This window comes from Lactuca virosa, chromosome 9 (assembly GCF_052849685.1).
Source record: "Lactuca virosa cultivar CGN04683 chromosome 9, Lactuca_virosa_CGN04683_v6, whole genome shotgun sequence".
In the NCBI taxonomy this organism is placed as follows: domain Eukaryota; kingdom Viridiplantae; phylum Streptophyta; class Magnoliopsida; order Asterales; family Asteraceae; genus Lactuca; species Lactuca virosa.
Window position 1 is genome coordinate 97,233,358 of NC_136434.1, and position 16,537 is coordinate 97,249,894.

Here is a 16,537-nt window from a genome sequence, read left to right on the forward strand (position 1 = left end):
ATCGTTAGATACGAAACACAAAAAAACATAAAAAAAACTAAGAACAGAAAATCCATAACTATCCTAGCTTCATAATGTACCCAAAACATCTTATCCAAGCTTCATAAGGACTTTGACCCCAACCATCATCATCCCAAGCATTGCCACCATGACGCCGCCCATCACCAGAGCAATCGCTTTTAACTTCCTGTCATGATCTTCCAACTTGTGATGCAGACTGATGTGATCAACACGACACACAATGAAATCTTTACCCACTTGATCTTTGAGGGTCTGCATCTCGATCTGGTTGGCAGCAATCTTATCTCCACAGTCGCAAAAAATCAAATGCAGGTCGTTGAGGTTGAGAAACTCTCCAGAATTTATCGAGTCGGGTGAGGGAGGTGGTGGAGCCGACATTGACAGATTTTAGGGTGTTGGCCGGAATCGTGTTTGGCTTATTAGGGTAAACAGGTATCGATTTCTGCTACCTTAAGCACCAAAGATTTGTGAACCAGACTTTATGCCCCCACCACCGACTCTTCCTTGTCCTCTACGGGTTGTTGGAAGGTTGGTAGACATAATGACTAATTAATGAAGGTTAGTTGGACGCTTAGGTGGAGGATGAGTACACGAGTCCAGTTCAATGCTGAGTAAGCTGCTTAGTTGGCAAGTCAAAAAGTTCTTTTACAAGTATAAGCCCTTTAAAAGCAAAAAATAGTCACGAGGGACCATTTAAACCAATATACGAAAGATAGTTGGGCCAGAGTGACAATAACCCGTTTAAAAAAATATGTTTTTATTGTATTTGCATTTTTATATATTTTTGAATTAAATTTAATTAGAAAAATAAGATGGAATGGCGTGGTATGGTAGATATCCCATGATTTAGTAGTAAACATGTGGTGATGATATGACATCCACATTATAATAGTTAGTGATGGGTATCTCGAGGCGTTTACTCTCTGCCTCACGAGGTGAAGCCTCGAGGCAAACCTAGGCATAAACATCGAGGCGGAATAAAAAAAAATAATATATTATTAACCATAAAAAAAACATACTAAAATCCAAACTCAAACATAAAAGTCTTACTTAATGTCATCGTCCTAAGTAAGCAACGAGAGGAGTGATCAATAGCTTTGATTTCTAACATAAATGTGCTCAATAGCTTCGGATTTTAACCCAAAAGTGGAGAACAACTTCGATTTCAAACCACGAAGTGAAGAAAAGCTTCGATTTTGTTAACAGAGGGGAAAGAAGAAAGGAGAAAGAAGGAAGCCTAAATAGTGGTTGTGAAGAAATTAGGTCAAATAAAGATATCACGTGGTTTCTAATGTTATATATGGTGTAAAAATGCATTTTTTTTTTGAATTTTTTAAGAGTATTTTCACTCATGTTTTTGAAAACCGGACCGGACCGCCGGCTTAACCGAACCAGTCCCGGATCCAATTCTTAGAGGCCAAAAAACCGTTCCACATGTGAACCAGTAAAAACCGGTAAAAATCGAGAGTTTTAAAAAATATTTGTTTTTTTTTTTAAATTTTGTATATAATTCAAATTAATTATTAGGTAATTATGACATCATCCGATTTTTGATCCGATTTTTTAGACTGGTCTAAACCACCAAACCGGTAAGACAGCCAGTTCGGTCTCCCGTCCGGTTTTCAAAACTTTAGTTTTCACCTAATTTTGCAGCTCGTTTAGTGTTTTTTCAGCTATGAAGCGATTTCTCACTTTCCATCGATAAGATTCATGACTATTTTTGAAAAAAAAATATATTTTATTTTTTCATAAATCTTGTAAAAACCTTATACCTGATTTTTGTAGAAAAAAGACAAAATATGCTAATCTCGTTACCGCTTTCTAAGAAATAGTAAAAAATTAGGCAAATATCCAAAATTCCAAAATAAATCGTGGAAAAACCCATTCAAACCCTGTTGGAAATCGAAATAGCCTCAAACCAAGAACCAAGAATCACACACACACACTCACATGCGCGTGCAAACACACACAGTTTTACTGGTTCCAATGTTCCATTATCCGCATACCCAGTTTTCGCATGATAACCATGTGTTCATGTTCTTGAGTGTGGTTTATTATTTTTTTTTTTTTGGAAGGGCAAACTAATCTAATCGTAAACTACTCCTAAATCCATCTATGTTTCAGACGAAACTTGAACCATAAACCTCAAAGATTTGCTTGAAGTATTTTAGTTAGGTTAAATAGGTCACTTATGGCAAAGTAAAAAATAAATAATGTCACTTAGGCTAAATGGTAAAATTCTGACATATCTTTCATGTATCATGCTTTCTAACACCAAACTAAACAATAAAAGTTCCAACATATCTTTTATGTATGGTGCTTTCAACACAAAAAGAAACAATAAATCAAACTAAGCAATAAAAATATGTTTGTCCAAAAAAAAACAATTTAAACATCAATTTGCCTATTTTCTCATTCTTTTCGGTGTTTTTTGTATATTGCTTCTTCTATTTCTATATAAACATCAAAAAAGTAATTATTATCTCATAATTCTAATTTGTGGTTTGTAACAAATAAAACAAAAAATATTATGAAAATTGAAAGTAATTACACAAAAATATGTCATCATATTAAGATATCGTTAACGTCGTCTATAATTTGTTTCCTTGATAATCTAAACCAATCATAGGTACAAACCAACGCCTCTATTATTTGTTGTCAAACAAGTCTGATACTCATTAATATGTGCTAAATTCCTACACGGATGCCACATTTGAGGCTTGTATGACCAAAATATCTAACATCAAAACGATGAAAAATATAAGTCGATTATTTTATATATAAACTTAAAAAATATTAAAAAATATTAGGAATTACCTTTGTTAATGGAAGTAATGATAGTGAAACACAACGTGTTTTGTTTCTACCACTTGAAGATATCAAACTCTTTCTTGTAAGGCACTTTGGGCTCATTCAAATACTTTTTTTTAACTCGATATCCATTTAAACCAAGTTGGTTCCTTTAACGTTTAGAAAATCACCCAAAAAGATGTTATTGTCATCATAACCACTACTTCTTCATGTTTTTCTCCTCGAGACGATCCATAATGTTTGAAATTTTCTTTGTATATTATAAATGAATGTTTCATCTTCTTTTCAACCTTCCAAACCATGGATGTCACCTTTAATTGTATGGTCGAATTTTACATCAAATTTTCTTCTTTTATCGTGTACGAGATCATCTCTTAAAAGGCATGTGCAATAAATGCTGATTTAAATTGTGGATTCAACAACACCATAAAGTACATATTATCGTTGAGTTTGTCAAATATCCCTTTATCATACTTCGGTTGTATTTACACACACACACACATACATAATAGATGTGTGTCCGCGCTAAGCGTCGACAATAAATAGCTATTTGGCGATTCGTTTCTTACGGAGAAAAACTATTAGATTTATAATTAGTTATTATATAATAAATAATTATAAAGAATTACCACTTGTAAATAAAATATTTATTTTTATACCTTATATTTATATTGTATATTTATAATATTGATATAAATTAATCGATATTGGTGTCCAGTTTAAAAAATATAAATTAATTTTATATACATTAATTTAATTTTTTTAAATGTTCATTTTGGTCCAAATTGATTTTTTTAACTACTTTCCTTAATTAAAATTTTCAAACTTTTGGGAAGTATTAATGAATTATTTATGCATAACTGGTTTGTATAAAAAGTTTTGTAACTTATATCTCTTAAATTTCAAAATATGATTAATATATATATATATATATATATATATATATATATATATATATATATATATATATATATATATATATATATGACAAAATTCCGGTTGTGTTGACCAATCCCTTAGATGTTTGTCAACATCTAAAACTTTCCGAAAAAATATATGGACTAACAGTTTTATTTATGATGATATATGGACTAACGACTTTATTGATGATGATATAATCTTTGTTTTTTTCTTGAACTTTTCATGAAACTCCACCACATCTTTTATGACATCGAAATCCAAAATTCCGATCTCCCGCATATATTGAATATATAATAGAAAAAAATATAAAATTTACTAATACTGAAAAAACTCAAAAAAAAACTATATAATAAATACTCGGGATTTACAAAAAAATCAAAATTTATTACTCTTGAACTTCATACTCGACGGATGCCTCTCTTATTTCTAAGGAGGTCTTCAACAACTCGTAAGTAGAGTTCCATTTCGTAGGACAATCATTGTACAAGAACCTCTTCGACTATAAGTCTATAATACATACTCAAAATTCCATAGTGACCAATTGGGTGAAGGAACGTTTTGGTTTGTGTTTGGATAACTGACATCGAACTCAGCCAAGGCAGGGGTTTCTTAGATTTTTTTAATTATTTTTTTTCTAATTAGAGGATTCGAAATTGGAGTTTAAAATTTCAAGTGGTTTTTAAAATTTTAAAACTTTCTAAAAAAACTTCATTTATACACCGCTTACAACTCATTTTGCTGTTGAAATGCTCTTTTGAAGATTTTTACAACAAAAAAAAAAATCAAAATGTTTTTTTTTTTTTTTTTTTTTTTTTTTTTTAATTTCGCAAACCAGATCTAACAATTAAAAAAATTATATAAAAAAAAAAAAAAACAAGATCGGCGAAGTTCTATTTTGGTTGTATTTTTGAAAGTTAATGCTACAATATAAATTCTTTTTTGTTATAGAAATAATCTTTGAAGATTTATTTTCTTTTTTGAAAACGATATTTTTGGTGATCAGTGAGACATTTACTGAATACATATTTTTTTACGTTTTAGTTTTCACATTTTTTACTTACTAAATTATTAAAAAACACCCTTAGGGTTTTATTTGAACGAGAGAACTGGAGGACGTGATTTTAATGAGAAGAAGAAAGAAGATCACGGTTTTCTCATATTTGTAGTTTAGAGATCTTAGTATACTCATCCAATTACGGTAAGTTTTTCTCTTAGATTAATTTGTTGATTAGGGCTTAAGAGGTTTATGATGATTGTTTGATAGCCTGGTTTCAATTCCTGCGTCTTTGGCTTTGGTTTTCCAAAGTCATTACGAGAACAGAAGAAACCTTTTGTTGAGAAAAACGGATCTGGTCACAATTTGGATCACGAAACGACCTCTGACCATAGGCGTTTAGTTTCGGTAAAAGCTCGGCCAACCAATTTTTTAGGTTCGGTACGCACATGGAAACCGCCGGTGATGATGACAGGAGTGTAACCCGTAAAAAGGCGAAGGGTACAACTGGAATAGCTGTTTCCCATTCCGACTCTAACATAAACTCCTTTGTTACTAATCTCTTGAATTCCTTCAATCTCCTGGAAGTTGACCCTTTCCGTCAATCCGACAGTGACAAGGAGTTGGTTGACCGCGTGATCATGGTATACAATCTTCTCTGGAGAAAACTCACACAAATTGATGAGACAAAATTAGCTCTTCCAGGGACAAAAAAACGTCCAGACTTAGGGGCAGGTGCTATCTGTATGAATAAAGGGGTTCGTGCTAATACCAAGAAAAGGGTTGAATCTGTTCCAGGTGTTGATATTGGTGACATTTTCTTTTTTCGATTTGAATTGTGCTTGGTAGGATTACATTTTCCAAGTATTGCTGGAATAGATTTCATGGGTGTTCCATCCTCTGAATATGAAGAGCCTGTAGCTGTGAGTATAGTCTCTGCAGGAGGATATGAAGATGAAGGGGATGATGGTGAGGTGTTGATATACAGTGGGGCAGGTGGGGCCCAAAGGAAAGATAAACCGCAAACTGATCAACAACTAACAAGAGGTAACCTTGCTCTTGAAAAAAGCTTACACAGGGGTGATAAGGTACGTGTCATTCGTGGTATTAAAGATTGTCAATATACAACTGGGAAGGTTTATCTCTATGATGGGTTATACACAATACAGGAATCTTGGATTGAAAAAGGGAAATCTGATTGTGATGTTTTTAAGTACAAATTGTTTAGAATTCCAGGACAACCAGAAGCATTTACATTATGGAAATCAATTCAACAATGGAAAAAGAGTCGTGGTCCTATTACAAGAGTTGGTGTTAATGTTATTCTCCCTGACCTTTCTTCACGTGCTGAAACATTACCCGTGTCTCTTGTAAACGATGTTGATGACGAAAAGGGGCCCGCTTCTTTTACATATACACGAACTCTCAAGAATAAAAATCCATTTCCTTTGACTAAATCTTCCTCAACTTGCACTTGCACAGATGGATGCCAGCCTGGCAGTAACTGCCCTTGTCTCCAAAAAAATGGAGGGTATATGCCATATACACCTCTTGGTGTTCTTCTGACTCACAACACAGTGATTCATGAATGTGGGAATTCTTGTAGATGCCCTAATACCTGTAGGAATCGGATTTCACAAATGGGTTTGAAGATCCGGTTGGAGGTGTTCAAAACAAAGGATAGAGGTTGGGGACTGAGGTCGTGGGACCCGATTCGTTCAGGGGGGTTTATATGTGAATATGCAGGTGTAGTGATTGAGGGTAGAAAAGGAATTGATCCTGATGATGACTATGTTTTTGATGCAACTCGTGTGTTTGAGCCTGTGGAAAGTGTAACAAGTGATGAGCATGCAAAGTTTCCATTTCCTTTAGTGATTAGTGCTAAAAAAGAGGGGAATGTGGGAAGGTTTATGAACCATAGCTGCTCACCTAATGTGTATTGGCAACCGGTTGTTTGTGAATATCAACATGATGCTTATTTTCATGTTGGGTTTTATGCAATTAAACATATTCCTCCTATGCAAGAGTTGACTTATAGTTATGGAAAGGGACGTGTGGATAAAGGTGGGCCCCGTAGGAAAAAGTGTTTGTGTGGGTCACCAAGGTGCAAAGGGTCTTTTTACTAAAGTTTGCATGGATTATGCATGTCAAATAGTGCGCTTCTGTTAAAGGTAAACTATCTTTCTTTGTCCCTTTTTATGCTTTTGCTCTTCTATTTGCACAATATTCCATGAACTTGAAAGTTGAGACACTGAGATGCTTGAAAGAAGGTTAATTGCTATATCTTGTGGTGGAAAGTGATATGTAGCTGAATGCTTCAGTAATACAATCAAAAACATAAAAATAAAAGTTAATGGGGATACTAACACTCTTCAAGTTGGGCATAAATATCTAGGGTCAATTGGTTAAATGCAACATTTAGCAACATAATTTTTTTTTTTTTTTGTTTTTTGGGGGTTATAGCATCTTATTCAAAAAAAAAGAATTTATCCTCTTTACTGCGATGAAAAATCTACGCAGTTATAGCAATGTCATGTAATCAAACAGAAATTTTCACTGCTATAATTGGGTAGATGTTTTTAAAGTGCCAGTAAAACACTGAAAAATACAATGCAGGAATAGAAAGAAATGAAAGTAAGAAGCTATATATAATAAAAAAATAAATAAAAGTACATTGCTATTTCTTGCATTTAGCCCTAACGATGGTCTGTTATTTATTTATTTGCAGATTAAAGCAGAAGAAGTTGTAGTTTGTAGGTGGAATTGAGAGTATGTGTAGTGTAGTCCTTGGTTTTCTTTTATTATTAAATTATTAGGCGACTGTCTTAGCTTGTGAATATGCATGTTCTTTAGATTACCCATGTTTATGTCGTATTGATCGCTTTGACTTACTCTCACCACCTTTTTGCCTCATGTACAGATTTTCTTTTTTTGCACATGCCGGAGGTCATCTTTGTGACACACATTCTCAATAGAAGCATGATTGTCCATCATCTACCCCCAGTCTAATGGGATTTCTGGGGTTTGTTGTTGTATTACTTTTTCAATCTACTTGTTCTTATTTTTGATAATGTTTTCTACAATGCAGATGGTGCTTCTTGAAATGAGTGTTGGTTCTTGTGTATCGATTGGGTTAAGTTATTTGAAACCAAGCTAATGTCAATTAGACAAGAATTGCAATATTTGTTGTCCTTGCATTGAAAATAGCCATAAAAAAACATGTGTAGTTATGTACAATATAGTGAATAGTGATGTCCTTGGCAATAAAAGTAGCCTCAAGTGAGATGGAAACATCTTTTTCAAATTTCATCAAGACAACCAATTTCACATCAACCAATTATGCAAATCCATGAAGCAACAGTTCCCAATAAAGTGATCTCACCAACACCAATAACACCTTGTGAGTTTGCAAAGTGCATTAGAACTTTAAGCTAACCGGAATGAAAATAAGAAAGAAATAATATAAGAACCTATTTTATTACCAACCAACAAACCATGAAAAATAAGAACCTATTTTATTACCTTACTTGTTTCATATCAATTTCATTCCTTCGTACATTTCATCTAATCAAACAGATTCTTGATGTTAGTTTTAACCAATTCATATTATGCACCAAGAAAACAGAATTAGGAAACACTTTGTTTAAATTTCATCTTGAAACATAAAAGATCATAGGATATATCATACATCATATATGTATGACAAAAATGTTAATAGAACTTGTTTTTCAAATGCAGAAATTAGGGTTCTTGCTGGTATCACAGCTATAGTTTCATGAAACAAGACAGAATTGAAGTATTTGAATGAGACAATTATCTGTCCAACAACAACAGTTCCTCATTCATTGCCACTTGCATCACTAGAAGGCGAGTTGCTAGCATCTATTTGAAAATACAAACAAAGTGATAGATTCAACATAAAAGTAGCCATAATTTTATATTAGTAAACTAATTATGATTTATGACACATTTTATTCAAATATGGGTTTAAGATGCTGAAAATAAAAAATAATATAAGACATACCTTCTCCATCTGCTGGAGCATAAGGAGATTTCCGGTATCGTGTTTGCTGCTGAGTTGGCTAAAAAGTAAACCGAAAACAACAAATGAATTTTCATTAAGTGTTGTAGTTCAAGAATCTTATTCTTTTACTTAAAAACATAGCAATTTCAAGAAAGCACATTACATTACAATAAAGTGGCAGAGACTTTAAGTACCTCTAATTTGGGCCGAAGTGCCTCAAGTGGTCCTTTGGGCTTAGCTACACCTTGCTGTCACCAATAACATTTAGGTTTAGCTAAATAAACAAACAACTCTCTACATTATACAAAACTTGGCTTCATTATTTACTAATTATCATAGTCTTCTAAATAAAACTTAGCTACAAATGCTCATTGTAAAGAGTAAAGACGAACATGAAAGAAAGAAGAGAAAAGAAATTGCAAATTGCACCTTTCCCAATGCCCAATCAGCTGAATCAAAATATGCGCGCTCATGATCCTGCAGTAAAATACCATACCATAGGTCATATGAAACCAAGAAAGACCCAATATTTCTAGAAAAATAGAAATAGAATTGATTTTTATTTTTACCTTGGAAATGAGTGGGGGCTTTTTTGGCACAATACCTCCATACTTCTTTTTGATGACTTCTTCCTAAAAGACAAAGTATCATGAAATCAATGATTATAAGTAACATGCAGTAGTTATGTTATGGACAAAGATACAGGATTTGAAAGCTACCTCCTTTCCTGCAGAAGGCATGGATGTATCATCCATTTGCTCAGACCCTTTATCTGCCATAAGGTCCTTGAACTAACAAGAGCACATCAGCTGTAGTATCACAATTCACAAACCATGTTTTTCTTCCATCAATTTACATCTATAGTTAATAGTTAATACTACTAGATGCACAAACTACAATAATCACTTTGCAGCTTTCCTAGGTTATAGAAAGACAAAACCAAATGTTATAGCTAAAAGAGTACTCGAGATAGCAAAAAGTTCTGGACACAAGATTTCATGCATCAACAAATACCTAAATCACTGGAGATGGTGTTATGTAGCAGTAAACAGATGAAAGCACACACACACACAAAAGAAAACCATTGGCATTAAGTGCTTTATGTAGTTTTAACTTTTGAATAGTTGAGGAACATGACCATGGGAATTCCTATAATTCATTAGATTGCCTTGCTAAACCTACATACAGTATTTCCAATTGCTAACCTACAAGAAGATAACAAAATGATGGTATGTTTAAGAGCTCAGATTCCAGGGCTTGGGATTGGGATTGGAGGAAGATCACTTTGAATTCCAAAATCCAAACCAATAATTCCATGCTTCCAAACAATGCCTTAGTTATTCTATACTATATTTTATCCAAATTAAGAATTTGACACGAAATGCAATATGTATCCCGTTTTTTAAAACAACTGAAGAGTTTGAGCCACACCAGAATATACCAAATGAGATGTCCATGGCAAGTTGAGCAAGGAACAATGTTCTTCATGTTCTCAAGCTCTAAGAGAATGCTACGTTGATAAAACTTCTTATACATTCCATATTTAGCCACCTAATTTAGAAATTATAAAATGTTTCGTTGTCGTTGTGTAATCAAGCCAATTATCTATACGGTCTATCAATTTTCACCAATCCTTCGATTGGCCACAAAATATACATGAAAAATGTAAACAAATCGCTACGTATACTCCGAGTTTAGTTGTTTATTGGAGGCATATCGTCAAAAATTCAGACATGAAAATTATTCAGGGATACAATTTATGGATAAAATGACGATCCAAGATCTAATTCGAGATCAATTAACAGTAAATAAATTATAAAGTGGCGACTATTTTGAACGCATTACCAATCAAACAAAGCTGAGGAGGAGTTCAGGCCAGCTTCTTCAACCTTGATCAAGGAGAGAGACGATACACAAATCCTGTGTGCGTGGCGTGGAGGGGGAGAAGAATCATTTATTTATTGACCTAATAATTGTTTAGCCAATTAGCCCCACACACTTTCAGCTTTTTACAATCAAAATATCGTATGGTACTATTTACATATGCTTCTACTTTCTCTATATTATATATATTATATTAATAAGATAAGATTATTAGCTTGTAAAGTATTTAACAAATTTTTATAATAATAAATAAAATAAAATAAAAACTATTGTTCATTATTATTATCTTTAGAACTTAGAACAAACCAATAAATACTTTAATCTTCATTTAGGTATTTCATTTAAGACTTGAATCCTTACAATTATAAAAAACAATATCTCACCATACCGTTAGCATGCTGGTAACATAATTTGTTTTTATAATTCATAATAACAATATGTTCTTACAATTTATATTAACAATTTTAAGTATAGATGTTGACATATACCTATCAACTCAAAAGTTCTACAAAACCAATTATATTATCCTTAAATCATGGAATTTGTAGCAATACAAATGGTTAAAACAATGTAAAAGGAGCATTGCGAGGGAAATGAACACGAAAGCTACAACTATTTGATGTAATCACAACACCACGTCATGGGAAGTACTAAAGTCTTCAACCTATAAGATTTCTTCTCGTGTTCATTTGAACAACTTTAGAAAGATGTAGGAGATAAGTTGTTAGTTTTAGGAACAAATATGGTTTTCATCATTGAAAGTTGGATGGATCTAGTTAGAGTTGTTCTTCATCCTTTCACTTAAGGGAATCTCTTAAGGTATACTTATTCCCTTGTTCATGCTTATCTTGAGTTCTAGGGCTATAAGTTAGTGAAAGCTTCATCTAAATATTACTGATGGATTTTCAATTGTAAAACTGATGTTAGTAAGGTGTTAGACTTTGATTCTAACAACTTGTGTTCATTCGATCGAAGAAAACAATATTAATTGCTCAATTTGGTGATATTGAAGCTTATTCTTGAGTTTGAGCATCATCAAGGGAGAAACATCCTTTTGATTCCTTCCAACCGAAACTAGTTTACTAATTGATGTTATAAAAGTGTTAGGAAAATTAGTTTAGCACCTTAAAATGGTTAACTAAGTGATTGAAGTGAATTGGTAGTGAAAATGGACATAAATATTTTTCTCGCAACTTCGGGTATTCATAACTCATTCATACGTCTCAGTTTTGGCATGTTGTTTTTGGGTTACTTACTATGTAATCACATCTTTACATTACAACTTTCAAATCATAATTATACCTTATGTATGTTATTTTCCACGGTTTCAAGGTAGGGTTTTTATCAATTCATGAAAGTTTTATATTTCACAATTATTACTTATTTTTTAATCTTAATTTCATTCTCGGACATCCTAAAAATACGAGATTTTACAAATACTATGTTTAGATATCGCGTTTATACATATTTTTCAAATATACGTGTTTTACATTTATTATTTCGTCTTATACGCCATATTTACAATCTTTATTACTTGTAGGAATTTTTGGATGTTATATATATAGTATTAATCAATCAATTATTATTATTTAAAAAATAAAATAAGTAATAAAGCTGACTAAATTAATTAAAGTATTTAATTTGGGTTGGGTATAAACTAAGTTAAAGGCTTGAGGAAATTAAAAAACACACTTTTATAATATAGTATTTACGGAAGCACTTTTGAAGTTTAAGGAATTTATCATACTCCTACTTTTGGCCTCCCTCTCCTTCTTGTTGACGGTGCAAATCCCATACCCTCTCCTATCGATTTATTGATTTGATCAAGAAAAAAAAAGATGGTGCTTGATTTTTAATTGGAGTGGAAGAAACTACATTATGCGTGCCTATTGGTTGCCTATGTAAATAGTCATGGAGGTGTTCATCTATTTGAACACAATTTCTATCTCAACCTCACCAAAAACCGATCAAGAATGTATTTCTTGAAACCCTATATAGTTTTGTTGGTTAATTTAACTAGATCGATTGGATCTGTGGCTTTAGGAATTTGATTTTACACAAAATATTTGTATTTTATGCTACATTTTGATTGTTTGAAATTATTTTAAGTAATCATAAATTGCTGACACCTTATGATTCAAAAACATTCATAACATTAAAGACTCCTTAAAGTTCTATTTAGATTTTCAAGTCTCAATGTTATGGTGTTAATTCAGAAGATGATCCCTAAAATCATGGTCATCGAAGATCTTTGTAGTTGTCAACACGATCAACTTCTAATTCGTCATAGCCCAATCATGGTTTGACTACTGAGGACAACTTATGCCATATAAGTTATTGTTTGGTCTTCTTTTGTAACATTAAATATTTAGTGAATTGTTTTAATTCTTTTATTTTCTCCTCTTTATTTGTTAGTTATCTTTTTAAGTCGTTGTTGGCATTCATTCTCTTGCACATTAACCAATAAGAAACAAAATTATATGCTACCGACAAATTAAAAAATAATACTATTTCATGAAACGTCTCTTACATAGTGAAATAGTATTGATAACATTAAAGGCTATTTCATGAAACGTCTAGTTAATCACAATCTTCAAAATTATTTAATTTCAATGGATAGATTTGTAACGAGTGTTTGGGAAAGGTAAATCACCCAAGAGTGTTTGAGTAGCTATTGTAGGTTTATATGTATACATTGAGTTGCTAAACTTTTTTTTATACGCATTTAGTCTTTATCTTTTTTTTTTTGTACAAATTTAGTTACTAATCTTTTTTCCGTACATATTTTACCATTAATATTACATAATTTTTTCAAAGAATACCATTTCAAAAATACATATATTTACATAATTTGATCAGAGAATAGATATATATTTACATATAAATATGGCCAAATTCTATAAAAATTATTATAGTTTGGATTTTTTTTTTTTTTTTTTGTTAACCACATAAAAAAAATTTCTAGGTTAACCAGGAGAGTTTGTACTTTTTTGTTTTCAAAACCAAAACATCATATTTCTATTAGTGAATTGCAAATAACATTATTTGAATAGATAAAAAATGTTTTGAAAAAAAAAATCAAACTTTCAATGGTTATAAAAAATATAAAAATTTCTTTAACTGGTTAAACCAAATAATTTTCAAACTCACAGAATTATAGAATTATAATGGAATTCAAAGTTTTTTGTAGTGGTTGTTTTGAAAATAAAAACAAAGGGAAAATACAAATCTAGCCAAAATCCTTAATTACTTAACAAAAATTAGCCAAAAAAAACCACTTAGCCAAAAATAGCCCACAAAAGAGTAGTCAACTGTAGGTTGACTACTGTTTCGCCAAATCGTCTACTGTTTCGTTTTTGTATAAATTTTTTTTTCATTTTTAGGATACAAAACCGTAGGTTTTTTAAAACCTATGGTTTCCTCTCGAAAACCTACGGTTTCCCCAAAACAGTAGTTAAAACCCCCAAAACAGTAGATTTAAAAAAAAAAAACGTATTTTTTCACCCAAAACCGTAGCTACGGTTTGGGAACCGTAGGTTTCGAGAGGAAACCGTAGATTTTAAAAAAACCTACGGTTTTGTATCCTAAAAATGAATTTTTTTTTTATATACAAAACACGAAACAGTAGACGATTTGACGAAACAGTAGACGAATATCGAAACCTACGGTTTCGTGGGCTATAATTGGACATTTACTAATTTTTGGCTATAAATTGCTAATGACTTCCTTAATTTGGCTAGATTAGTAATTGCCCCTAAAAACAAAGTTTCAACGGTTAGAATAGAAAAAAATATTTTGGGCGTTAAACCAAAAAACTTAAATTATAATAGTTTTTATGGAATTTTGTCACACCCCCAAACCAGACGGCGGAAACGTCCGGGGGTGGAGGACTTCATTTGTAGTATCACAACACATGCATCATAGTAATCAAAGTACAAACAATCATTGTATTTAGAAAGTATAAGTATTTACATGTGTTCAATCATTGTATATTGAACCAAAATAGTTATACAAAAGAAGATATGACTCAAAATAGCTCAATCTTCTCAAAAAGCTCGGGGAGTAGCTGTGTATTATTTCCCTGAAAATACAAGTAATTTGAAAAAAGAGTATCAATATAAAGTTGAGTGAGTGCATAAGTGTTTATGTTTAAAAGGATGTCTCTGTATCTTATATATGTAAACTGTTCTAGAAAATCATATATTTTTTGTTGTATATGAAAAGTAGTTTTATTTCCATAAAACCGTTCTCTTTGTATCAATGTTTTGTATTTGTATTCCTTTATGAAAAACTTGTAACTGAGAGTGTGTCTGGCTTCACCAGCCGTTATTGAAAGCTGTATTGAACCATTGTAGTTTGTATTCTGTAAACTGGTACTTTGAAGGTGTACTTACGTTTAGTTGATTATACACTAACGTATTGTTAATATCTTTTTAATGAGTTATTATAACCATACTATGACAGGATGGCCTGAAACAAACGCTTTGTGGGCGTTTAAACTGTTGATAACAATTGCCACTCATTGGCGTGTATGTCTGACTGTAGCTAGCAGCCTGAGTGCGGGGTTGTCAATCCTGATATAGATCTACACACAACTTGTTTCGATCCCCGGGCTAGAGATTCTGGTTATAATGTCAGGACTTTACCTTGGTTGTCTAAAATGAATTAAACAACCTGAATTGAATGTCTCATAAAAAGCATATAAACGTTACATGTATATTAGTTATGAAAACTCAATCATTCTGAAATAAATGATTGATAGTATGTTCTTGAATTAGTATGCCGAACATGTATTTGACAAGTATAAACCCTTGATTTGTTCTGAATCAAAACCCTTGTTTCTTGTAAAACAGTGTATTCTAGTATGCTTGAATCATGAATTATTGTTCTATGTATCATAAATTATACCTATTATAATTTATATGTACTTTCTGAATCTGTATTTAACTGTTTTTAGCATGTAATCCCTTGCTCAACATGTTACAAAGGCATTTGAACTGATGAAATAACTTTTATATTTATATACATACACAATTTTATATATAAGTAAAATTTAAACGACACTTGGACAAATAACCGGTACTATAAGCCCACATCCAAACAAGGAAAAGGACCCAGAATGAGTTATCAGTCCTAAGTCTTTTAAATCTTATTTATACACACACACACACACACACACACACACACATATATATATATATATATATATATATATATATATATATATATATAAATATGAATTTTGGGGAAAAATATAAGATTTTAAAAGAGTTTAATGTTTTGAGTTTTTTTGATGATTTAATGTCGTTTTAACATGATTTGAAATCATGATTTTATAACACAAAGTTCTTGTGTTATGCTTGTATCCCCCCCCCCCCCCTAAAACAGTAGAAATTATGAAAATACGGGGGTATGAATTCACTTGATAGGTGGTGATGTAACATCCATAAATTTTACGCCAAATTTAAACTTTTCAAGCATAAATAAAACCAAATAGTATTTGTTTACAAAAGTGTTTTCAAATCATTATTCAATCAGAGTGTCCCAAAACCCGATCATAAGGATGAGGAGCGGTACGGTCACGTCTTCGCCTTGCCATGAACTCCTGAAGTACCTGAAACAATAAACTAAAAACTGTAAGCCCGAGGGCTTAGTGAGCTACCCCCAAAATACCAATACCACACTGATAATACCATATCCATAATAATCAATCAATCAACATGCATACTGGGCCATCGGTCTGACTGGACCGCCCTACCGGGCCTACAGTCCAACTGAAACTATACCGAGCCTTCGGCATGACTGGACTGCCACGTGGGCCTACAGTCTCCCCGGACCGCTCATAGGGTGTATTGGCCTTCAGCACAGAGCAGGACCGCCTC

The 16,537-nt window shown here is 32.2% G+C and overlaps 2 protein-coding genes across 5 annotated transcripts; one reads left to right on the plus strand and one right to left on the minus strand.

The window, feature by feature from the left end:
- Positions 1–4,819: 4,819 nt before the first annotated feature.
- LOC145136454 (histone-lysine N-methyltransferase, H3 lysine-9 specific SUVH1-like) lies at positions 4,820–8,051 on the plus strand. Of its 4 annotated transcripts, XR_013720472.1 has the most exons (4): positions 4,822–6,918; positions 7,476–7,516; positions 7,668–7,769; positions 7,836–8,051. XR_013720472.1 is itself a non-coding variant. In XM_079070589.1 (2 exons), exon 1 carries the CDS (start codon positions 5,197–5,199, stop codon positions 6,871–6,873), a length of 1,677 nt encoding a protein of 558 aa, XP_078926715.1. In that variant the 5' UTR covers positions 4,820–5,196; the 3' UTR covers positions 6,874–6,918; positions 7,668–7,921. The 4 variants fall into 4 exon arrangements, 2 of the variants coding, with proteins under 2 accessions (XP_078926715.1, XP_078926714.1); XR_013720471.1 differs by having other exon boundaries at positions 7,668–7,921; XM_079070589.1 differs by lacking the exon at positions 7,476–7,516 and having other exon boundaries at positions 4,820–6,918; positions 7,668–7,921.
- A 323-nt stretch (positions 8,052–8,374) lies between these two features.
- Positions 8,375–10,773, minus strand: LOC145136455 (uncharacterized). The gene is made up of 7 exons (XM_079070590.1): positions 10,617–10,773; positions 9,491–9,580; positions 9,341–9,403; positions 9,201–9,248; positions 8,966–9,019; positions 8,772–8,829; positions 8,375–8,629 (listed from the first exon to the last, which is right to left on the minus strand). Exons 2-7 carry the CDS (start codon positions 9,548–9,550, stop codon positions 8,586–8,588), a joined length of 327 nt encoding a protein of 108 aa, XP_078926716.1. The 5' UTR covers positions 9,551–9,580; positions 10,617–10,773; the 3' UTR covers positions 8,375–8,585.
- Between the last annotated feature and the right edge of the window lie 5,764 nt (positions 10,774–16,537).

Coding starts and splice junctions, on each gene's coding strand:
- LOC145136454 (XM_079070589.1), top strand. CDS start 5,197: ATGGAAACCGCCGGTGATGATGACAGGAGTGTAACCCGTAAAAAGGCG.
- LOC145136455 (XM_079070590.1), bottom strand. CDS start 9,550: ATGGCAGATAAAGGGTCTGAGCAAATGGATGATACATCCATGCCTTCT. Junction 9,249..9,340: donor AGCCCCCACTCATTTCCAAG/GTAAAAATAAAA, acceptor ATTTTACTGCAG/GATCATGAGCGCGCATATTT. Junction 8,830..8,965: donor CACTTCGGCCCAAATTAGAG/GTACTTAAAGTC, acceptor TTTACTTTTTAG/CCAACTCAGCAGCAAACACG.